General features: G+C 47.5%; 4 protein-coding genes across 5 annotated transcripts; 2 read left to right on the top strand and 2 right to left on the bottom strand.

Annotated features, from left to right (window-relative positions):
• The first annotated feature begins 453 nt into the window (after nt 1-453).
• Nucleotides 454-4,844, top strand: LOC120902318 (apoptosis inhibitor 5 homolog). Its single transcript, XM_040310984.1, has 9 exons — nt 454-697; nt 813-974; nt 1,047-1,199; nt 1,267-1,440; nt 1,510-1,713; nt 1,777-1,977; nt 2,049-2,245; nt 2,383-2,578; nt 2,668-4,844. Exons 1-9 carry the CDS (start codon nt 617-619, stop codon nt 3,013-3,015), a joined length of 1,716 nt encoding a protein of 571 aa, XP_040166918.1. The 5' UTR covers nt 454-616; the 3' UTR covers nt 3,016-4,844.
• LOC120902319 (probable DNA-directed RNA polymerases I and III subunit RPAC2) lies at nt 4,835-5,590 on the bottom strand. Its single transcript, XM_040310986.1, has 3 exons — nt 5,461-5,590; nt 5,288-5,388; nt 4,835-5,222 (listed from the first exon to the last, which is right to left on the bottom strand). The coding sequence occupies exons 1-3, from the start codon at nt 5,476-5,478 to the stop codon at nt 5,024-5,026; spliced, it is 318 nt and encodes a 105-aa protein (XP_040166920.1). The 5' UTR covers nt 5,479-5,590; the 3' UTR covers nt 4,835-5,023.
• Nucleotides 5,591-6,001: 411 nt separating this feature from the next.
• Nucleotides 6,002-9,933, top strand: LOC120900814. 2 transcript variants are annotated; one of them, XM_040308292.1, is made up of 6 exons: nt 6,002-6,183; nt 6,253-6,362; nt 6,444-7,714; nt 7,775-7,987; nt 8,052-8,168; nt 9,075-9,933. In XM_040308292.1, exons 1-6 carry the CDS (start codon nt 6,083-6,085, stop codon nt 9,303-9,305), a joined length of 2,043 nt encoding a protein of 680 aa, XP_040164226.1. In that variant the 5' UTR covers nt 6,002-6,082; the 3' UTR covers nt 9,306-9,933. The 2 variants fall into 2 exon arrangements, with proteins under 2 accessions (XP_040164226.1, XP_040164227.1); XM_040308293.1 differs by having other exon boundaries at nt 6,014-6,178.
• A 48-nt stretch (nt 9,934-9,981) lies between these two features.
• Nucleotides 9,982-23,305, bottom strand: LOC120900813 (protein diaphanous). The gene is made up of 2 exons (XM_040308291.1): nt 22,717-23,305; nt 9,982-14,681 (listed from the first exon to the last, which is right to left on the bottom strand). The coding sequence occupies exons 1-2, from the start codon at nt 23,081-23,083 to the stop codon at nt 11,695-11,697; spliced, it is 3,354 nt and encodes a 1,117-aa protein (XP_040164225.1). The 5' UTR covers nt 23,084-23,305; the 3' UTR covers nt 9,982-11,694.
• Between the last annotated feature and the right edge of the window lie 211 nt (nt 23,306-23,516).

Below are 23,516 nucleotides of genomic sequence, written 5' to 3'. Positions count from 1 at the left end.
TTTAAACAGTCAATACGATTCCGATAGGCCCCCACAATCCGTATGAATCCGATAGTTCCCGATGATTTCGGACGATTCCAAACGAAATCGAATGATTTCGCACGATTACGATTCTTAATTGGCGAAACGAGAACCTGTCTAGTCGGAAACAAAATGGAACCATAGCTGCGTTCTCCCGAACACATCACTAATGTTATGTCTATTCTGCAACAAGAAGCAATCGACAATTCTTCTTGCTTTGGCATATAACATTCCAGAAATCTTTATTAACCGCTTTTTTAAATTGCATTTTCGAAACTGTTGTTCAACTCCGAAACTGTGTGCACCAGTGGGCGAACATTCTAACCAAATGGTCAAAATATACCAAACTCTTCAAGTACTGTGATGTAAACGCTTGTCACGAACTATGGGATTCTATCGACATGATAGTTTTGACCACTTGTCAATCCCAACATCAAACCAACACGCACACACTCACGTTTGCCTACACATTACAGAAATTTGCTTTCAACTTCATACCAGTGAATATTTGTGCGTTTTTCCGAGTTTTTACTGATATTTTCAGTAAAGTTTGGTGAATTCTTCATACAACAGAGACAGCAAAAGCGACCGCACCATGGATAACACCGGTGATCGAATAGAAAAGCTGTACAAAAACTATGAAATCTTGAGTGACGCCAAGGAGAAGATCGGCGAGGTTGGTTGTGCTTCCGTCATTTTTTTTTCACCCGCTCTGCTAATGGTGCCGGGAAAAATTTGTTTACACTTGTGGTTAAATCGGTTTGATTGTTGTGTTCTTTTTTTTGCCACAGCACGAAGCGGAATACAAGGAAATTTTGGATGCGGTAAAGGGCTCCGCGAAGGAGAAGCGTCTCGCGTCCCAGTTCATTGGGAAGTTCTTCAAGCATTTTCCCGGGCTGGCTGAGCTTGCCATCGAGAGTCAGCTAGACCTGTGCGAGGATGAGGACACGCAGGTAAGAAATGTTCAGCGACATCGTAAGCACATTCGGAGGAGTGTTTTAACATTTCGACTCGGGATTTTACAGATCAGACGCCAGGCAATCAAGGATCTGCCACAGCTATGCCGTGAGACGACCGAGCATACGCCAAGAATTGGCGACATTTTGGCCCAATTGCTCATTACCGAAGACTCGACGGAGCTGCTGCAGGTGCATCAGTCGCTGCTAACCTTAGCAAAGGTATGGGAATGACTGTTTTTGGTAGAAATATTGTTAATTTTGACGATATTATTCGACCCTATTTCAGTTCGATGCGGTTGGGACGCTGACTGGCATTTTCAGCCAGATCGTGGGCGGCGACGAGACGACGCGATTCCGCAGCTTCCAGTTCATTAACAACAAAATCATGAAACTTGAACCCCAAATACTGACGAAGGCGGTGGAAGATTTTATCATTGCTGAAGTGAAAAAGATAACACTGGTAAGTCGCTTATCGGGTGGAAGTGTAACCAATGAATTGATAATGACCTTTTTTTTGTCTTTCCTTTAGGACGTAAGCTCGGACGAATTCCATCTGTGCATGTCCATCCTGAACCAAACGAAGCTCAGCAAGACGCTTCCCGGACACGTGGAGCTGGTCACGCTCGCCGCCGAACAGGCGGACCTGGAAAGTGATCCCGGTGTGCTGGCATCCGACGATGAAACGGTCGAACGGTTCATCCAGTGTGCGACCGAAGCCATGCCATACTTTTCGGTAAGCTAGCTGGAAGTAAAACGTCCAAAGTTCAATCATTTCTATTAATGTTTTCCACACTAGTCCCAGGTGGAATCGACCCAGTTCGTAAAGTTCATGTGCGAGAAGTTTCTGCGACCGAGCGTATGGAGCCTGATCGGTGCCGCGGATGAGCAGCACCAGACACAGCTGCGCCTGCTGAAGGTGTTTGCGGAGATGTCGGGCTTCTGTGGGACGCTGGAGAAACCCGCCGAAAAGGTGGAAGCTATTTATGAAGTTTTACTGGTACGCAAACAAAACACAAGCATTTGCCGAGTTGCCAATAAACGCTTGTTTCGTGTTTTTGTACGTTTCAGGAATACATGCCACTGCCGCCGCTCGATGCCGACCTAAATGAGACACCATCGTTCCAGTTTTCGCATGCCGAATGTCTGCTGTACGCACTGCACACGCTCGGCAAACAGGCGGTCGATTTTCTAACCTTCCCCGAGAATCCGGCCAAGCTGAAGGACTTCCGATCGCGTCTGCAATATTTGGCGCGTGGTACACAGGGGTGAGTGTGGTCGTGTTTCCTAGTGGAGCGACCTTCAACTACTAATCCCTGACAGTGCTATCATCCAAAGGGGATTATTGGATGTTCAATAGAATCATTTTGCATTAACTTCTTACCATCTTCCCTGCGTGTTTCAGATACATCAAGAAGCTCCAGGAAGCCGTCAAGGGCAAAACGGCGGAGGAAATGAAATCGGAAGAGAATCAAATCAAAGTGACCGCCCTCAAGACCACCTCCAACATCAGCACTTTGATTCGCGATCTGTTCCATTCGCCGCCAAGCTTCAAATCGGTCGTACAGCTGTCCTGGGTTATCCCGAAAGGCAAGAAAGCGGTAAGAAACAATCCTGTGCAGTTTTTACCAATGTGTACATGTCAATAATAATCTTTTAACCATCTCTCTCTCCCTTGTCCACCGTCCAGCAACAACAAAACCAACAGCCGAAACAGAAGCAGGAGGAATCGGCCAAGGCCGGCAACAAACGCCACGCTCCGATCACGTTCGATGGCAATGGTAAAGCGGCCGGCGATACGAAAGGCCCCAAGCAGGGCAAACCGAGCCCCGGGTCGCAGAAAATGTACACCCCACCGTCGGGTAAATATTCTGGCAAATTGCACCGGAATGGCGGCGGCGGTGGCGGTGGTGGTGGTGGCCGACGCCCCAGTGGTGGCGGCGGCGGTGGCGGCAATTTCCGCCGTGGCAGCTATGGTGGAAACGGAGGCGGCGGTGGTGGTGGTGGCCGCAACAATGGAGGAAAAAGGAAGTATTAAATCGTGACACAGTGTATGGTTGTATCGAAAAAATAGGGGCGCAAAAGCACAGAGTACGCGCAATTTCAATCCCCACCCCTCTCCCCCTTTTTATCCCTTAATCGTAATGAGATGTACTGGTATTTAACAATTAAGTGTCTAACCATGGTCATCTTCTAGATAGGCATTCCTTTGCTTAGGGAATGAGGCTAGAGGCCAGTAGCATGGTAAAGGTAGACGATTTATCACGCTGTTTGGTGGGTAAATACTTTAGGATGTGAGAATAGTTTAGGACAACGAAGACGGGGGATAATGGAGCATTTTCTTCGATTATTTTTTCAATCATAAGTTAAATTTGGCGACCTTATTCGCATTATGGCAGTTGTGCAATATTTTACACTGCTTTTATTGATTTGATGTACCATGCTACCAGTTAACATCATACTTTAATTTTAATGTATCACTTTCACTAACACTAACTAAGCACAACTGTCCTTTCGAACGCGTTGTTCGTACACCTTATTGGAGTCCCTTTGTTGGAACGCAAGGGTGGATTGATCTGTACAAATACCGAAAGGATACGCGAAATGGACTCAGCAGCAGCAGCAGCAGAAGCAGACAGACAGACGACACGGTAAACCCGAAAAAAGAAAACAATAATCAACGTCCACTTCTCCCAGCAACTCACCAAATGTGGCAGAGAAATGTACTTCAATCATCGCTGTATCACGACGGGGAGCTCATCCAATACTGCTACTATCACCAGCTGTGTGTGTGTCCTTATCTTCCTTCTGCATCTCCCTTCTAATGGGTAGTATTTCAGGGCTTATATAGGGTCTTTTTCAGTGCACCAAATCCATTATCATCCCTCTATCCTAACTAACTTGTGCTCTCGCTTTTGCCTCCTTGTTTTTGTTGCTACAAATCATTACTGTACACGATTTTCGACGCATCATCCAACACACACTCACCGTCGATGATAATCAACCGACCACCACCCACCCTGTCGCAGGAAGCAATTCTCTTTCAGCGTGTAAGTGTCTCTAGCCGATCCTGGAGCGTGGAGTGGAGGAGGTGTTGTTTAGCCGGTGTTGGTAATTAAAGTTGGCATTGGGTTGTGCGAAGAGATCTCCGAGTGATCCCCTTTCTCTATATAGCTCCGTGAGTACTTGTTCTTCCTACTTTGCACAGACAAACACAACACTCACATCAGACCCTTTGCTGTTGTTTATGGCAACTCGCTTCGTGAATGGTTTGCACTACGATGGCATTACCACCGTCATTATCCTAGAGATAGGCATTTTATATTATTTTTCAAATAATTGCATATGAATTTTGTTTTCGCTGGTGGTGGGAAAAATGAGTCAATTTTCTATTCCCCCCCCTATATGAAGTATGTAGTGGCGGCACAACATGGTTTTAAAAACGTTCGTACACCGATTTGGGTAGAACGTGCGTGTGCGTGTGTGAATTAAATGGATAATTTGTACGTTGAGCTGTATTCGTTGCTTGATATTATTGCAGTTGCATTTTGATTTACTGATTATTGCGATGGTACTGTGAAGCTTAATTTCACGGATTCGCACAAACATTTACTATCGAACGAATGTGTGTTTATTTTATTTTATTTTTTCCTCTAATACTACGGGGACTGTGTTTTGCGTAATTGTAGTTGAACATTTCATGATATTTTTGAGCGCAATGAGTCTAAAAGCGACCCGACAAATGTGTTGCGCATTATAACTGAGCTAAATGCTAAACTATCGATCTTACAATTTGAAAATACAGTACAACCCCCTCCGCCAGTTCGACGTTCTCGTGAATAAACAACACTTCGTGGTATGAATAAATCTTTTTTTGTTACATGGTTTTTATTAAATCCGAAACAAAGCAACTGGGGAGATTGCCCTGGTGCTATATTTTAATGTAAAATATGTAATAAACAGATATAAATGTTCCACTTTGCTCGCGTAATCATCAATTCGCTTCCTCCGCTAAAGATACCCGCTAAAAAGCCAACCAGTAGAGACTATTTCGACTCCTTTTCGTGATACTTCGCCACTGCCGCCTCGAAAGTGTCTATCGTATGGTCACATACCCGCTCAAGATCTTCCAGCCCACGCCGCAGCACATCGATTGCACGAACACTTTTGGCGGCCTGTATCCGGAAGTGCATCTTGTTCTCGGCCGGATGCGGGACGGTGTAGCCACAAAAGTTCACATCAGGGCTGGAAAGGAAATTTAAAATGACATTTTTCTGCTACCAAAGCGACCAATGCCGGCCAGTACTTACTACTTGCAGATGATGCTTTTCAGAACATTGCCCAGCGTGTGGCCCTCGTCCTCGAACACGAATGTGCGCGAACTTTCGCCGGAGTTTTCATCACCGGTGAGCTAGTGGAAATGGTGGAAAGCAGGGACATTTGTTAATGCTGGTTAAAGAAATAGTTACGGCCGTGTTCTTACTTCTGCTAATTTCGGCATGGTAGGTTAGAACAGTTGGAAATGAAAGGCAAATCAAAAGGCGAATCACGCCGGCTCTGGTAGGACCACGCTGTTTTGTTGTTTGTTGTGGAACTGTCTACCGCTGCAGATGTAAACATCGCACAAAGGGCGATTCGAAGGAGAATGTAATGACGTTTAAAAAAGATTAAATTTAAATTTCGTACATGTTTTTAAATAGCACAATAGAAACAAAGTAAAACATAAATTGGTTGCTTTTGTTATAATTAAAAGCTTCATATAAAAATTAAGAATGAAAATAACATAATCGAACTCATTTTTGTGAATTTTATTCATCAAGATTACAAATACGTTTTGTTGATTAAGCCTTTTTTATGTTGAAACTGATGTAATCATAAATATTCTAAAACAGAAATATTTTATAAATTTCATAAAAATTCTCAAAATATTCTGCATGACCATCACTTTGTGTAGATCGACCACTATGCACCCCAACGGGCCAGCTTCGATGAAACATCGCCATGGCGATGTTTTTCGAAAAACCGTTGTGCGTGTTTTGTCAACGCGTTTGGCCAGCCATCTTGGAACGAGAGAACAAAAATAGTGGCAACGCCAGTGGGAAGCGATGGAGCCGCTGTCGAAAATTATTGCAAAGAAGTACTTGCCAAGCTTCGAGAACTTTAAAGCAGCAAATCTTGTAACGGACGATGAATATCGAACCGTAAAGTAAATTAGCAAATGGAATACTTTCCACACAAACTGGACACTGTACCCAAACTTACTCTCTCGTTGCAGGAGATGCAATCTGAACGATCTGCTCGACACGGAAAACAATCCAACGGTCCTAGACCGGATCTGCGAAGGAGAGCAAGTGCAGACGGCCGAGTTTTATAATCAGCAAGAAAGTAAGTGTACGCTGGCAATGTCCCCTTGTGTTTGTGTGTAAGTGAGTGATCTTTTTACCTTTCCTTTGTGTCCGCTTCAAGAATCTTACCACCGGAATGTGGCGAAGATATATCGCAAAAATAGGGCCGTTTCCCCGGGCCCTCCAACTGTTAATACTGCGCCACCGCCACCGCCTGCCGTACCTGCTATCGTTGAACCGGCTGTTCAGCCAATCCCCATGGAAGGTCCGCTGGAACCGGTCCGATCGAACGAGAGCGTCAATGCGGCAGCAGCACCGAGCGATCCATACCAGCTGCGGGAAGAAATCAACGCCATTGCAACGGTGATGCCATCGGCGGTGGAACTGCTCCCCCAGGACGATAACTTTGGCAGCCAGGAGGCCGATGGGGCACGGGAGTTTTTGCAGCTGTGCATTGACGAAGAGCTGCCGCCGATGTCGCTGAGACAGTCGATGACGCGGGATATGTTGCTGTCGCAGTTTCCATCCCTGCCGGCGGTCGCCCCGATGGTGGACAACTTCCAGAACATTGATCTGAATACGCCTTTGTTCAGGAGACCGCTGGGAACCAGTACACCTTTCCTGCCGGTTACGGAGCCCGTTGCACAGCTGGCGTTGCCCGAGTTACAGGAATCTGGGCCGCAGGGCGCGCAAGAGGCACAGCAAGAACCAGCGGCTGAAGTTGTTCCGAATAGATCTGAACAAGTTACTGCTTCAGCAGTGCAGCCAAGCACTGTGGCTCCTTTGATCCCGGTGGTGGAAAGTAGCTCATCGGGAGAGGAAGTGCCGGTGGCGCGCCCCAGACGCACCCGACGGGAGGTAACGCTGACGCAACGGCTGGAACCGTTTGAAAGTAGTACCGGTCGGGGTATGCCGCGGCCGAGGAGGAATTTCGACATTTTTAGCTTCCCCTACCGTACGGTGTGGAACAAAACGATACAGGACGTGCAAAATCAGCTGGCGGAGCTTTACAAGCAGCAGCAACAGGAGCAGCAGTCAGAACGCAAGCAGCAGCAAGAACTGCTCGAAGCGGTGCCCGTGATGCGGGAGGCAGCAACAAACCAACGAATCGATTCGGGCTTCCAGCAAACGACGGACGATGGATCCCGCAATCCACCGCCGATGAGCACCACAGAGACATCCAACTTGGCGGTGGACAATCGGATGGGCGGCAAGGCCACCATTAGTAACGATCGGTCACATCATCTACTTAGTCAGCAGGAAGCGATAATGACGTCGGATCTAGTAGGCACCAGCCTGCAACCGGTTGTTCCGGATCAACTGGAATCGATTGATGGGAAGCTGGCGGAAGCGTCGGATCGTTTCCAGCTGCCGACGGTCATAGGGGACACGGTATGATGGATCATATAATTACTCAATTAATTTACTAATTTACTTTCTTTCGCACGACAGCCGGCGGCTAACAATGAAACGAGCGTGATGAAAATTCCAGCACAGGCGGACAATGTGTCCGTATCGCAGGAAACGGGGAAACAGGCCGTCCCGTCCGATCCGCCATTGACAGCTCTCCAGGAACAACGGACTACTAAGCGCAATCGATCGAACAAGCAAATCGAAGAAGAGCAGGCTGTATCATCCGAGCAACGGCCCGAAAATCCATCAGGAGTAAGAATTTGCAATAAATTTTACAGTAATAGTAAAAAAATGCTAATTTTAAAATTTTTTTCAGATTCGGAACGAAAAGGAGATCGATCTAAGCTCGGTGCTGTTTAACCAGGCAAAGGAGCTGGAGGCAATCCCGGAGGAGATCGATTCGTGTGACGGGGTGGCTCCACTGGATACAATGGTAAGTGCTCCTGCGTCGTTTGTTGGCAAGGCAGAGCATTATTAACTAAGAGCATTGTTAACAAAGTACTGCAAAATGTCACTGATAATGTCATAAAAAATCTAACTGCAACCAAATTTATGTCAGGGTCACGTAGTCAATTGTGATAATCGGAGGTGATACTCTAAACGTTTGGTGTGACTAATACATGCTTCATGACATTTTTGTGACCATCGCTTGGTCAGTGACTATGTCATGACTTTTTTACTGTGATCAGTTCTGCAAAATGTCACTGACATAAGCATGACAAATTCCTACTGAAATAAAATCATGTTAGCGTCACGAGCTCCAATGCGATGATCAGAGGTGAGAACAGTTGGTGCGACCATCACATGCTTGGTGACAGAGTAAAGTAGACAGAGCGAAAAAGCATGCTCATTTTGTTGTTTGGGACCACACGCAAAGCATATTCCAAGAATGTCTTAATTATCACCGACAGAAAATGTCGTGACCGAGTGAGTGATCAAGAGTTTGGTGCTACATAAAATGTCACCAAACTTTTGAATGGTCCACCAACTGTTTGACTCTCATCTCTGATCATCTCAGTTGTGTACGTGAGCTGATTTGAGCTTTGTTTCAGTCATGAGTGTTGGTGACAGAAAAAGTCATGATTATGTTAGCGACGGCATTAAGCTCAGCTTGTCAGTCAGAGTATTGCGTTGGATTCAAGCACTCGCACGTCTCGTTCGGTTTGTCATGACACACTTTCATTGAGTATCAGCAATGAGCATCAATGTACCACGGATATGTTCATTGTTTTCGTTGGTGAACATCTCGTAATGCTCATGCCATGCAGGTGGTGCAGCACTGCGAATACACACACATCTAATCGCGTTTGCTTCTCTCTTTACTCACGCTTCGTCACAGCTGATCGATATAGTGCTCGTAGTGCAGCGCGAAATGTGCCATCGGGGGGTGCAATATGTGCCACTGCATCACCTGCATCAATTTTTCAGCACCAACTCACGTTTGGGCGTGTGTAAATTGTTCAAAAACATAATTCTGCTCAAGCAGGCCGGGCTGCTTGAAGTGCAATGCAACGAGGAAAACCACATTCGGCAGGTGACATTGCGCAATGCTGCCGGGTGGAGTGGATGAAACGAAAGGGAGCACATAGTAGTACGCAAGCACCTCGTTTTACTATTTATACAATTATTTCTATTCTATTCACGTGATTTGTAATTTTGCGGCAATTTTCTTCTTTCTCTAGTTCCACTATTTATGTAGTAAGTTTAGTTTAATTTATGGACTATTAATTATATTTAATTTATTGCCGCAGCTACTCGCCTAGCTCAAGTAAAATCCTTTCGCGCCATTACAGGGTTTTCCAGGGGTTCTTATAGTTGTGGGACACTTCCTTGACTTTTTCTTATAGGAAGTGAACTTCATATGATGGAAACCGGACTCTATAGTAACCCCTTTTTGGACAGGCTCCTTGGAAATTCCAATTTGATTTGTCCCATAAGGTTGCTGTAGAGTCCAATTCCCATTACATTAAGTTCATTTCACGCAAGAAAGAGTCAATAAAGTGTTCCATGAGAGCTTCTAGAAAACCCTGTTATGTAGATAGTTATTTCTTCACAAACATACGTCGTACGTAAGGACGTATAATGTTATAAAACTAGACAATTTGTTGTCGTTAGCAAATAGCGTTCGATGGACTGAAAATGAATTTGAAAATAATTTAAAAACGTTTTGTAATAATAGTTGAATTTAACACTAACTTAACAAAACAATAAAATAAAAACATTATTATATAAAAACGCTGTTTTGCTTAAGAAATGTGAGGTTTTTTTCTGTTTTATTACGGTTTTTTTTTCTTAACAAAAGGACATCTGTACAGGTTGATATTTTGTCGAACTATAATAAACACAGAAGAGAAAATAGTTTTGTAAATTGTATAGCAACAAATCTACTTATAGCCTAATATGAATAAAAAAAAAAACTGTAAACACCATCGCAGCAACAAAAAACAAAAAACAAAAGGCTTTTTTATGTGTTGCGCGTACTGTATATAATAAACGTAATTTTGCGCACGGTTTGCAGTCGAATGATATGTTGTGGTTTGTATATATATTGTATAATACCTTTTCTATTTTGTAACAATGGTTGTTTGTTTAGGATTAATGTAGAAACCAGGCAATTTCTTGTAATTTCATTCGTTGTTGTGGTGGATTCCAATTGGATTGTTTGTTTGTCTCTATCTATCTTCCCTTTTTGTCCAGCACACTTTTTGGGATCGCAATATGTGACAAAAAGAACGAAATGTTTGTTAATGTATGCTTTGCACCTACCACGGACACACGGCAGCCGTTTGGTATATCCGGGGGAAAAATTAAACAAATAAGCAAAACATAGAAGAGGCACATCTCGATTTTATAAATCTCATTCCCTCTCACTCACATTCCATTCCAGGCCATTGGTGTCTTTTGTTGTTGTTGTTTGTGCTTCTGCTGCCCCATATTCAGCTCAATAAAAGGGGTCAAAAACAGGGTGGGGGATGCTTCCTTTTCGTTTGCATCATGTGTTGTGCTTGGTGTTGTATGGCGCGGATAGAAACCTCCCATTGCGACGGGGACCCATTATATCCCATTATTATCCTTGACGCGTACGTATTATTTTACAACTCGATTTTTTTAACTCCAGCCCCATCGGTCTATATCCTATCTTACTACTTGTTGTTTTGTGGTGGTCTCCCGTAAAGATCACGCGCAATTCCTAAACTAAAGGACGTCGGTGCATGCGTGCGTCGGCACTTTAGGAGTAGTGTGTGGCGCCGTGGGTTTTGTGCTTTCAATTCGTTCATTTATCACGGTTTTTTGTTTCACATTCTTGGGGATTTAACTCCAACCTTTAATTATAAGGCGCTTTTGTCTGTGTGTGTGTTTTATAAGTCTTTTGCGTTGTGTGGTTAAGGTAAGACGATCGCCAGTTTTTTTTTGCGGATTTTGGCGTTGGCATTTTGTTCTCTCCTTCTCTCTCACTCTCTCTCTCTCTCGCTCTTTCTCTCTCTCTCTCTCTCTCGCTCTCTCTCTCCTCTCTCTCTCCATTTCCTTACAATGATGACCATCGTCCATCGAAGAAATAGATCATGGAACGGTGGTTTCTTTTTTTCCTTTCCATGTAAAGAGGGACACTGTGGCACGGATGGCATTGTAGTTCCCTTCCTATCCCTATGTGCACCCAAATATAGCTACAATTTTTGTCCCATCCTCAGAGTGTATTATTATTATTGCATCCTAGTGTAATTATTGTTCATGTAAAAAAAAGAAGAAGAATACTGAATTTTCTGGATAATGTTCCGTTCCAATTGGATTAAAAAAACAACCCCCCCACACACACAGTCCTTGTAAAATTGCCCTTGCGCAACTGGGTCCGCTAAAGGTGGGGGAATCCCATTTTGCAAAATGAATCTCAAAACTATACACACTCCGTGGCACTCAGTGGCACTCAGTGGCACACTCCCTGGCAACACACCGGGGGGCACCTAAGCCGGTCCGAGCAGTTCCGACAGCATCTCCCGACTGGAGAACGCACTCGCGGTGATGCCCGTTCGCGACCGGCTGCGGTTCAGCTGGGCCCGCCGCTCGGCACCGGCTGGCCGTGGGCCGCGCCTTCGCCGCTGCTCCCGATTGCCGAACGCCGACCCGGTCTGGAGCGCCTCGAGCAGGCTGTCCATCACGCCTTCCTGCGTTTGCGCCGCATCGATGTTGATCAGATCGACCTTGCGCTGCTGCTGCCGTTCGAGCAGTTCGCGCTGGGACCGTTCCTTTGCCTCCTGCGCTCGGCGCTTCTTTTCCTCCTCCTCGCGCAACCGGCAGTTGTCGGCGTGCGCCTGCACGAACGCGTCCTTGAACGTTTTGATGTCGGTAAAGAACTCCTCCATCGTGTACTTGGCCGGATCGAAGCAGTAGTACTCGGACAGGCTGCCGAACAGTGACTCCATCTGGGCCAGCATGCGGCCCAGCACCTCCACCTGCGCGCGGCACTCCACCGCGAACTGGCCCATCACCTCCAGGAAGCGGTCGTCCTCGCTTTGCGGCACCTTGTTGTTGTTCAGATCGGACTCGAGGTTCTTCAGCGCGTTGTTCATCTGGCGCATCGTCTTCTGGATCGTGTCGAGGCTGACGCGGGACGCTTTGTCCACGTGGGACAGATCCTCGTAGAAGGTGAGCGCCTCCGGGAACTTGCTCTCGATCACCTCGGCCAGATAGTGCAGCAGCGTCTGCTTGTTCTCGTGGTCCTTCGTGCTGGACAGCTTCGGCAGGAAGCTCATCTCGAACCCGTACGCCGGGTCCTTCTTCGAGCCCGAGTTCATGTAGTTGCCGAGCAGCAGGATCAGCTCCAGCACCTTGGCAAACTTTTTGCTCGTCTTCACCTCCTCGCAGGCCGCCGTCCCCGCCACGATGTCCGGCTTCACGTCCTGCACCATGTCGGGCAGGTCGATCTTGAAGCTGAGGCTCTGCAGCCGCGCGCCGAGCCGCTTGATGTCCCCGATCGTGGCCGCAAACCGCTCCGCCCCGGCCAAATCTTCGCCGCGCGCCCGGATCTCCTGCAGCCGCTTGAGCTGGTCGGGCGGCGGCAGGTACTGGATGAGCTGCTGCAGCACGCTCGGGCTCAGCACGGACGTGTCGCAGCGCAGCAGGCAGGTGCGGATCTGCTCGTGGGACAGATGCTTGAGCGAGCCGCCGAGCAGGATGGACAGGTTTTGGGCCGCCTTCGCGTCCAGCACGCGCAGATCGACGTTCTTCTTCGACGACTGGGGCCGGTCGGCCGCGTCCTTGTCGATCGGTTTCGCCGGCTTGGAGGAGAACTTGAGGGCGAGCCGGGCGAACATGTCATTGTCGGCCAGCTGCTCCTCCTGCACCTGCACCCAGAACGAGTTTTCGGACAGGTTTTTCGCGTCCAGCCCGTTCCAGTTGGCGCGCTTCATCGGCCCATCCGTGTCCCACTTCTTCTTGGGCTTCAGCCCGTACGGGAGCGGCTTGGGGGCGGCGTTCGGGAACGGTGGTGGCATTCCCGGCGGCCGCATACCCATCATCATCATCGGTGGCGGGGGAGGTGGCGGACCGCCCATGCCGGGCATCGGGGGCGGTGGTGGTGGACCACCCGCCGCCGCTCCCGGGAACGGGGGTGGAGGTGGAGGTGGCGCACCACCACCACCACCCATCATGACGGGTACGGCACCGGGACAGGGAGGAGGTGGAGGAGGGCCACCGCCGGGCAGCAAACCGGGCGGTGGCGGTGGAATGGTGATTTGAGGTAGCTTGCTCTTCCCCTTCGGCGACACGACTACACCGGTCGCCTCGATCTCCTTGAGGCGGTCTTCCAGCGCGGCCACGCGCGCCTCCGCCTCCTGCTTGGCCGTCTGCAGCTCGGTCATGCGCTTCTCGAAGTCTTCCGACTTTTTGCTCTCAATCTGCTTCGTCTTTTCCGCCATGTCGTCCAGCAGCGTGCTCGTGTCGATGTGGAAGTCGCGACTGTCAAAGTTCGGATCGTACCCGCTCTTGTGCAGCACGATCTGCGAAACGCACTCCTCGATCAGCTTGAAGTAGGCCGGCCGGTACTGGTGATCATCCCGGATGAACAGCAGATGCTGCAGGATCGACAGGAAGTACGGTTCGCTCGCCGTGTCGGCGACCAGGTTCTTCAGCAGCTCGAAACAATCGTTCATGTCGTCCAGCTCGAGCCGGACGTTGTCGAAGCGATTGCTAAACTCCTCGAAATCCTCCTCCCGGTAGCTGTTGAAGATCTTGATGTGGTTCACCAGATTCTCGTTGCCGCACTTGTCCACCATCTCGGACAGCTGGTCGATCCGCTCGTACAGCCCGGCGCGCATGATCTCGCAGCGCAGATGCAGCCGGAAGTTGATGTCCGTCGGCGTGTTGATGATGCAGTTGATGAAGATCATCGTGCTGCAGGTCAGCTCGTAGTTGCGATCGTTGTCCATCAGCAGTCCCTCCACGATCGGGCGGAACCGCTCCGCGCCCGGCTTCCGCATCGAGCTGACGTTGGTGATGGCCCGCAGCACCTTCTCGTACCCGTTGCGATCCTTCAGCAGCGTCAGGGCGGACAGGAGCTTGATCGCTTCGCACATCGTGTGCGGCTGGGTGGTGTCGATGCACTGCGCCAGCAGTAGCACTACCGCATGCTGATCGGGCGTTAGGATCACGTTTAAGCCCCAGGAGTTGTTCAGGATCGCCTTCAGGCAGCGGAGACACTCGTACTCGATTTTGTGCATGCGGCGCGGCACGGTTTTGCAGTACCGCAGCAGGGACACAATCTCGTTGATGCCATCCTCGCCAAAGTCCTTGATCCAGCTGATCGGATTGCTGGTTAGCGCGACGCGTAGACTTTCCAGACAGGCGAGCAGCTTGTTCGTTCGGTTCAGGTAGTCGCCTTCGTGCAGGTACTGTACGTAGTCGGAGGGTTTTTCGAATCGTGAGTTCGCACGATGCTCGGACGAGATTTTTCCTGCAATCGGGAGAGAGAAAAAACCAATTAGAATTTGAAGATTAATTTCTGAAATTTCACGATGGTCACGTTGTTTAGGACCCACTCGAAGGGCTTTCTCCAAAACCAATTCGCTCGTCTCTTGCTCATGTCTGTATTTATATATTTAAACTCCCTGAGAAAGTATCTCTCTTTATCTATCTTAGCTCTTGGTCAATTTCCAGCGTAAGGAAGGTTCAAGGCAAAATGTCACGAGCATCATGTGATAATCACAATCGAAAACAATGGATTCATTGCTGATTGATATTGAATGAATGTATGCCATGACATGTCGAACGCGACGAGCGAATGCTTCAGTCCAACGCAATACACTGACTGATTGTTAGCTGAGGTAGGCTGAGTTTAATGCAAACATAACGTAAACATAATCATGACTTTTTCTGACTGTGAACAGTGATGCCAAATGCCACTGTTTCGGTCACCAACACTCATGAATGAAACGAAGTTCAAGATCACATACACAACTGTGATGATCAGGGGTGAGAGTTAAACAGTTGGTGGACCAATCACATGCTTGATGGCATTTTTTGTAGCACTCAACTCGTGGTCACTCACTTAGTCATAACATTTTCTCCCCATGATAATCACGACATTCTTGGAACGTACTTGGCAAGGGGTCTCATGCAAATAAAATTAGCATGCCTTCTCGCTTTGTCTGCTTTGATGCTCTGTTGGGTAGGACGATTAAGCATCTGAGCAAAAAAGCATACTCATTTTGACGCTTAAGTAGTCTCAAGTGGCACGCATCGCACATCTCCCATGACTATCGTGATGATCACCGATAGAAAATTACTGACCAAGGGTTGGTTGCACAAAATGTCACCAAGCATATGGTCGCACAAACTGTTTGAGTCTCACCTCTGATCTTTACAGAAGAGCTCGTGACGCTGACATGATTTTAATTCAGCCGGAATTTGTCATGACTATTTCAGTAACATTTTGCAGCACTGATCAGATTAAAAAAAGTCATGACAAAGTGATTGAACAATCGTTGGTTACTAAACTGTCATCAAGCATGTATGGGTCACACCAACTGTTTGAGCTTCAGCTCTGATTATAACAACTGAGTACGTGACGCTGACATGGATTTTGTTTCAGTCAGATTTTTTATGACATTGACAGTGACATTTTGCAGCACTGCCAGCGAGAAATGATGCCCAATAATTTAGAATGCGCTCTGAAATATCTATTTTGGTATTGCTTAAAAGAGCGAGTTAATAAAGATTCGTGATTGTTGTTGGTGTAAAGTGCAAATCCACAGGAAAGAGTTTCTTCATTACTAAAACAAAATGATTTTATGGTAGCAAAACCAAACGAACAATTAAGTACTAAACACTATGGGCTATGATTGTGTAACATAATACACCAATTCATCTTACAATTGTTGATTGCAATATCCCCTCAGATGGAGACATTTGATCTGGAATGTGTGGAATGGCTAGTTTTAGTTTATCAGTTGATCGATGAACTCACAGAGAAAGAATGCATTAGACTCGCCAGAACCCAGTGTTGTTGATCATGTCATCGGAAACCTCAGGGACTAGGGGAGAAATCATGCGGAAGATGACCTTGATAACGATCTAATGGGGCATACCTTAGAAGGCTGAATGTTCTGAACGTGTTTGAAAGCAGTAACAAGAATACAATGAATAGTGCAAGTTTTTCACAGTAAGTTACTTTTAGAGAATCATCAACGTCCATATTCAGGATTTCGTTGTTCTACTATGTTTTCAGCAAATATCAGTAGCTTAAGTCGTCCAAAAGTTCAAGGAAATATTCACATTGATTTTCATGTCGCTAACTGAAGGATAACATGCATCAGTTATATGCAATAAAATTCAATATTTTTTTGACACAAAACATAACATCGATCATCAAAATATTAAACGTAACGATATATATACGGATAAAATGATATCGCGATCAGGATTTTGGAACACGATCTCATAATGATTTAAGATCTGAGCTTTATCGTAGTCGAACGAAATAAGTGTTGATGTAGGATACTAAAATTTGGAGGAGTATTGAGGTCCTGTGTAAGTCTTCAACCAACCTAAATCTAAGATAATCCTGTCTAACTAGAATAAGAATTCTTATGTTTGCTTTACGCGAAGTATATACATCAAAGGCCTGTTCGTGAAATACGAGAAGTTCTCAGTGCTCCATTCCGAACGATATAGTTTCTGATCCTGCCAGGGTAAAAGCATTACTAAGTATACAGATAGGATCTTTCAAGCCACACAACCTGTCCACCAAGGCACCAAGACGTAAATAAAGGGTAGCTGAAGAGCCAACTAAGGCACTATTACGGCACTAAACTATGATCGGTTCTGCACACTGTCAAGGACGCCTTAGACGGTAATATGATTTAAAATCACAATGCAATTAAAATTCAAAACATAAAGCATTTAAATGAACAATTTGAACTCATTATGTACTGCGAGATTTAGACACTTTATGACGCAAACAGCAACAGCTTCGGTATCAAGAGTAATGGTTTGTCTGCTTTGTCAGCCCCACGGACAGATACTTTCAAACAGATTACGAACGATTAACCTTCCCTTTCCACACCAAATCAATCATTGACCCACATATGCCCACCCAACACTCGGAAAAAACGATCGATCGATCAGCACAAACGGATGCTACTGCTGATCGCAATAATAACGTTCTATTTAAAAAAAAAGTTGTTTACAGCATAGCTCATGCCATCAACACTTACTACTCTTTGCTTGCTACCTCACTGTGTGACTGTGCTGTCCCAGTTACTAAATTTCATCCAACGAACAATGATCAAGTACATTAGTGTGTACTCTTGGGGTGGGGTAAGATTGCAACCACGAAGAAAGGCACGCCAAAACCAATGGATCATACGCCGTCTCACCCCGGTTCCAGAGTAAACAACACCGTCGAGAATGATCATCATCATCATCATCATCTCGCTCCGGAAGGCAATTGAATAAACAGGCCGATATATCTGTATTTTGAAAAACCATTAGTGAACCGTTAATTATAGCGTGATGGTGTCATCGACGAAAAACACGCACACAGTTGGAGGACAGCGTGAACATCAAGATCAGCGTCCATAACCTGCAAGGTGCATTTGAAAACAGAGACGCGCGCACGTCAGCGCAATACTGTCGTTACTGATGATGATCTTTTTTGAACAAGATGTTTTTTAACGGTCGGCGAGAGCACGGACCACGTCATCGCAAGGGCGATAAAACAGGATTATATGACGAGAGGCCCAAAACACAAAACAGGAGGAAAGAGAAGTAGATGAAAGGAACCTAACCAACCTAAAGCCGATGATGTAATGCAAACGAGAGAAAAATGGTAATGATGGTAAGAGCTTTCCAGAACTGGCTTCGCTCTTCTTGCGCACAGGCGCGTTGCTCGACTGGTCCTCTGCTCTTCTTGCGACGCACACTGGACCAACCTAACGTCCGCCACCGACCTTGAACTTGGCGAGGGGAAAAGTGTGTGCAAACGAAGAAGATACGCAGCAAAGCGACGGCCAATATACTAACCACGAATCGGTTGTTTGCCGGCCGGAACGACCAGACGTCCGCGCGCCAGTCTATGGCTTTGCAGTGCGCTGCACAGGAAAAGTGAATCCTCCCAACCAAAAGGGGGTGGTTGCAATGGACCAATAAATGAGCCGCCAACACAGAGAGAGGCGGGAAGAGAGGAGTATTCTACTCGCTAGAATGAACAGCTGGCGGGCGAGATGGTTTGGCTAAGAATTGGATCTCCAGAGCTTCGGGAGAAACGTGCAGAAATAGCAAACAAAAAGGCTTATGGGTTGAAAAAAGGGGTGGTTGTTGGGGGTGGTACTACTACAACGAGAACCCGCGACGGCGTTACGATGGACGTGGCAGGCAGGCGAAGAAGGCTGGTGCTACGGTGGCTGTGGGGATGGATGCGAGATCAAGTGAAGCGTTTGTTTGCGATCGAGCGCGAATGCAGCTGTTGCTTGCTGCTTGACGTAATGGGAGGCATGTGGCACGATGGATGAGCACGTGGCGCCACTAGATAAACGCGACCGAAGGCAACCACACTCGCACGGGATGACGACGATGACGACGACGACGATCATCTTTCAGCTGTGATACACCGCTTATTGGTTCTTTATCACAATGTAGCAAGACAAAGAATAGAGTTGCTTCACGTACGCAGGAGTATGCATTAGCAAAATGTGTTCAAATAAATGCTTTTTTTCTACAAACATATTGCCCCACACCATCACATTCATTCACAGAATTCTTCCTTAACACATGGTAAAGAGATTGCAGTTTTTCTCATTATATCGTTAGCACCGACTGTTGGCGTCTCAATGGCATGACATTCAAAGTACGTGTCGTAAATTCTCCAACGAAATTGCTCATCAGTTAGTGCGGGGAGCCTTGAATCACCCCACAGTCGTTGAGCACAACAAAACAAGAGAATATTGTGGAGTGGAGTGTGGTGAATACGCCTTTCACCCGCTCTCCCTGACGTACGATTGTCGCCTCACCCGTGTCGCCTGGCCATTAAATTAAGCTTCCAACGGTCTTTCCGGTAAGAAGAACGGTCTTCCTTTACGTTTAAACAAAGATGAGACATCGCCCAGCGACATCGTCGTCACAGGACGGACATGCCGGAGGGAGAAACAACAGATCATCATCGTGTTTGAATGGGGAGAGACTCGTTGTGTGTGTGCTGAGGCCACACTGCCTCCGATCAATGATGATGGTTGCAATATTTTGTGCAAATCTTGTGCCCGAACGAGGGATGGATCAGAGCCAGAGTCGGCCGGCCGAAAAAGGCGATACAGCACGGCAGTATGCGCATATAAGGAACGTGTGGCCGTGAGTCAACGGTGCAAGCGGTACGGCGTGTAAAAGCACGCAACGCGTTCTCTTCTTGCTTCGAGCGTCCACATCCACATTCTCCAGACCTCGGGGTTTTCTTATCGTACGGCGCATTTTTAACGTCCGCGACCGCAAGCGACAAACAGCAGCAGCACCAACGGGGTAGTAGTAGGTAGCGCAGCCCCAAGAGCGCGTTGATTATCGATTGACGCTTTCTCGGCTGTGGTGGGGTTGTGGTGTGTGAAGAATAACGGGGCTACGACGGTGTGAGCTATTTCAGAGCTACGCGAGCGCCTATTCCCTTGTTTTAGTAGGGTTCTTTCGTAGCCAGATCGCACAGCTGGAGAGACACAACAGATTTTGGAGTGGAATCACTGTTGGTGCCGAAAAGAAATCCAACTCTCAACTAGAAAGGGTCGAACGAAACGAAAAGAAACAGGTAAAATGCTCCAAGAGAATCCATATTGGGTTAGGTTCCATCATCAAAAAATGGGAGAAATGATAGGATTGTGATCCAACCGTTGCGTACGAACCGCGCCGTAAAGATAGGAACATTTTAGTGTTAATCGAATCGCTGATTTTGTTGCCGTTTGGAGCTTTTTTTGCCGTCTCGATAATGTTTCTATCCCTAATACCATCCGACCACGGGGCGCAATGGGTTTAGGGTGTGAGCAACTGCTTGGCAAAGCTTGTTTGCTAACCTGTCACGCGTTCGATAGGAATTTAACCCATTTGCGTGTCGATAAAGCGCAAAGATAATTTATCATTTTCTAGACGAGAAGCGTACTTTTCCGTGCCAATCTACACATAAAAGTTGGAAAACACAGCACTAGCACCGCATTAATCCTCTCTTCCTCGAGAACCTGTTCCTATTCCGAGCTGGAAGAAAACAAAAATACCAAATAAACGACGAAACATCTTCTTCGTTGTTTTGTCTGCTTCGCTCATCAATCCGCCCCATTTCGCAGGGTGTTCATTTTTGTGGTCCGCCGGAACCGACCCAGCACACGCTCGATTGCACCCGTCGCGGCGGGATTTGTTTGGCGGGTAAGGGTGCGGAATCAATTGCTGCTGTTGCACATGTTTAAAACGCGACCTAAAAGTAAACACACCGCCATTGTTTCACCCTCCTCTAACTCTATTGTACGCATGACCTACGCCTCCCCTCCCAGCCAGCCAGCCAGCATGACACCTGTTGCGCTTACTCCCACAACACCACACACCGCGCTTAATGCTCTCTGGCTCTAACGCAGCGTAACCATGGCAACGCGGGGCATACTCGATGGTGCGCGTCTACGATAAATTTAAACACATTACCCGAAAATGTTTGATTGCGGTTGCTACTCCGTTTAGCGCCATAAGTGCGTTTTCATCAGCGCTTTTGTTACAGCCACAAACGATTCGACGACACATACGAACCAAACACAAAAAGTGGGTAGTAGTTCAAGGTAATGTTCGATTCTCTCTCTCACACACACACACATTTCCGGGGGATGGAAAACAAACGCACAGACAAGTGTTTTGGGGAGCGAAGGCCGTGGAAAAGGCCGCGATAAGAAGTACCGAGTACGGGCGCGATAAGACAATTATAATTATGAGCTCATAGCGCATTTTGCTTGCGCCAACTCTGCCTGCGCCTTTACGTACGAACGAGTGGAGTACGGTGCTGCTTGCTTAACGCTACGCTTATCACCCACATAGGATTCCACCAGTGGTCGTGTCTCTTTCGTGTCTTGGCAAATAAATAGTATGCCCATTAATCTAACGCACTCAACGTTCGGGAGTTTTCGTGAACCCCTTTGGAGCGCTTAATATTGTAAACAGTCTTGTTTGCACGTTTGTACTTTAAAAAATAACGACTTAAATTATACACGCATCGTGTGTGTGCCGCCTTCGCCTACAAGGCTTTGTTTGATTTGCTGACGTTTCACTAAGCGTTGATAAGAAGGAACAGGCCACCGCAGACAAATCGACAAAAAGCGGGAACACCGTGACGGATATGCACTGTGGCGAAGGGCATGAACAGCCTGCTACTGTGTTTGCTGTATGCAAATCATGATTTGAAACCATTATTGATACGATTCCCGTGGCCAAAAAGTATAAATATTTTTGGAATTCCAAACCCGGGGGAAGGTGATGATCTCAGCAAGTCATGTGTTTGCACTGTCCTTCCTTCACCGCTCGGTGTTTTGACAGGTTAATTATAGTAAATTAAGCGACCGAGACAGTTTTCTGCTCTAAAAATACACCCGAAGATGGAACGGCTCGCTCTCGCTGCTGCCCCTTGTTCAGCAGTGATCCATCCTTGAAAGGATGGGATGGGGAGTTTAATTTTGCACGTGTTTTCACTAGCATCACCAAGGTTTGACCAGTCGTGAAATCGCGACGGGGAGGTTGCAGTGCAGTGCATAAGAGAACGACGTCGCCTCCCCCACTTGGGCCACACGGTGACTTACACTGCGCACGACCACGACTACGACAACGCCGTTTCGTGCACTTTGACGCGGCGTTCTTCTTTACAACTACGACGGTTGAGTTTTGTTTTCGTTTCACAATCGCGGTTGAGTGCTAGGCCGTTTGTGGAGGGAAGGGGCGTTAGGTCATCCCCCCTACTTGCACTTCTCGCTATCTGTACCGCACGGGTGTCCACACACCCCCAAGAGCCACTGATTTCACCCAGGCTCATTTTGCCCGCACACAAATCGTGAAGGATGCTTTTGTGGGTCACCATGGAGACTCCGCGGGTGCGCACGGGAGAGAGTAATACACTTTGAAGGCCTTTGTGCGTGTGTGTGTGTGTCCGTGCGTTGCTGTTCACTGAAGACTTGCCCAAAGGAAGCCCCCCCTCGGCCATCCTATTGTTTTGAGGTAGGGCAGGTAGGGTCGAGGTGGTGGCGGAACGAGACCTTGCCGCGCATCCTTTCCATTTGCCCATGTAAATAAACAACAACTGCAACAACACCAAGCACCACGAATACCAACTTCCCCGATGCACTTATACACCACTCTTCCTGTCTCGCTTTCTCGCACGCTTGCTGGCCCGACCCCACCGCGAGTGTGGCGTCTTTGTTGAGGCTGAACTGTGTCCACCCCGCGCTGCCCGTTCGGGTATGGGGTGACGGTTCCGCGCGCCTCTTACGTACCTTTCACGTGCATGTCGATCATTTTGCGCTTCTCCTCCAGCGGTTTGCCAAGCAGCGGGTCGCGCTTGTCCTTGGGAATGTTCATGTCCTCGAGAATTTCGAGAAACAGCTTGTTGACTTCCGCCTCGCTCAGGCGGTGCGTTTCGTTCGGCTCCATCAGCGACGCCAGGTCCGCGTCTGGGCCGGACAGTGGACGGCCCCCGTTCAGGCTGCCGTAGCTGCCGTACCCGCCCGTACCGTTGCCGCCAGCGCTGCTCGGCCCATTGCCGTACACGCCACTCCCTCCATGCCGACCGAGCTTCTTGTGCGGTCGGCCGAGCAACGTATCCAGAAAGCCACCCGATTTCACCCGATCGTGTTTCGACATTTTCGACGCACTCGCGACGCGCGCAACCGACGGGGGAAAACACCAGCGCACGGGACAGTTCGATTTACAGGTAGCACTCTAACCCTACACGAAACAGAAAACAATAACGCGATGCAACATAGATTGGGTAAATTAGGTCTCGAGCGAAAGAGCAGCGCTGCTCCACGGCTGACATCATTTCTTCTTCTTCCTGGGCGATTTCAGCATACCTTGACAATGCGCTCGGTTGGGCGGGTATGGCCATTCAGCACGATGTTGACAGCTTGCGACGGTTAGCTGTCAACATGAAGCTGAGCTGTTGGCGTTACATGCGTTACGGTACAGACGACAGCATAAGACAGGGTTTGACGTGCGTTTTTTGCTGCCCTTTGACCCCTTCAAAACATTTTAAAAGTGTCAAGCGAGTAGTTTCAACGGTTTAAATACTCTTTTT

The sequence above is a fragment of the Anopheles arabiensis genome, chromosome 3, assembly GCF_016920715.1.
Source record: "Anopheles arabiensis isolate DONGOLA chromosome 3, AaraD3, whole genome shotgun sequence".
NCBI lineage: Eukaryota > Metazoa > Arthropoda > Insecta > Diptera > Culicidae > Anopheles > Anopheles arabiensis.
The sequence above is the reverse complement of the archived record's forward strand: the minus strand, read 5'-3'. Positions and strand labels throughout refer to the sequence as shown.

Coding starts and splice junctions, on each gene's coding strand:
- LOC120900814 (XM_040308292.1), top strand. CDS start 6,083: ATGGAGCCGCTGTCGAAAATTATTGCAAAGAAGTACTTGCCAAGCTTC. Junction 6,363..6,443: donor GTTTTATAATCAGCAAGAAA/GTAAGTGTACGC, acceptor GTCCGCTTCAAG/AATCTTACCACCGGAATGTG. Junction 7,715..7,774: donor CGACGGTCATAGGGGACACG/GTATGATGGATC, acceptor TTCGCACGACAG/CCGGCGGCTAACAATGAAAC.
- LOC120902318 (XM_040310984.1), top strand. CDS start 617: ATGGATAACACCGGTGATCGAATAGAAAAGCTGTACAAAAACTATGAA. Junction 698..812: donor CCAAGGAGAAGATCGGCGAG/GTTGGTTGTGCT, acceptor TTTTTGCCACAG/CACGAAGCGGAATACAAGGA. Junction 2,579..2,667: donor TCCCGAAAGGCAAGAAAGCG/GTAAGAAACAAT, acceptor TCCACCGTCCAG/CAACAACAAAACCAACAGCC.
- LOC120902319 (XM_040310986.1), bottom strand. Junction 5,223..5,287: donor AAAAGCATCATCTGCAAGTA/GTAAGTACTGGC, acceptor TTTCCTTTCCAG/CCCTGATGTGAACTTTTGTG.
- LOC120900813 (XM_040308291.1), bottom strand. CDS start 23,083: ATGTCGAAACACGATCGGGTGAAATCGGGTGGCTTTCTGGATACGTTG. Junction 14,682..22,716: donor GATCGACATGCACGTGAAAG/GTACGTAAGAGG, acceptor TCCCGATTGCAG/GAAAAATCTCGTCCGAGCAT.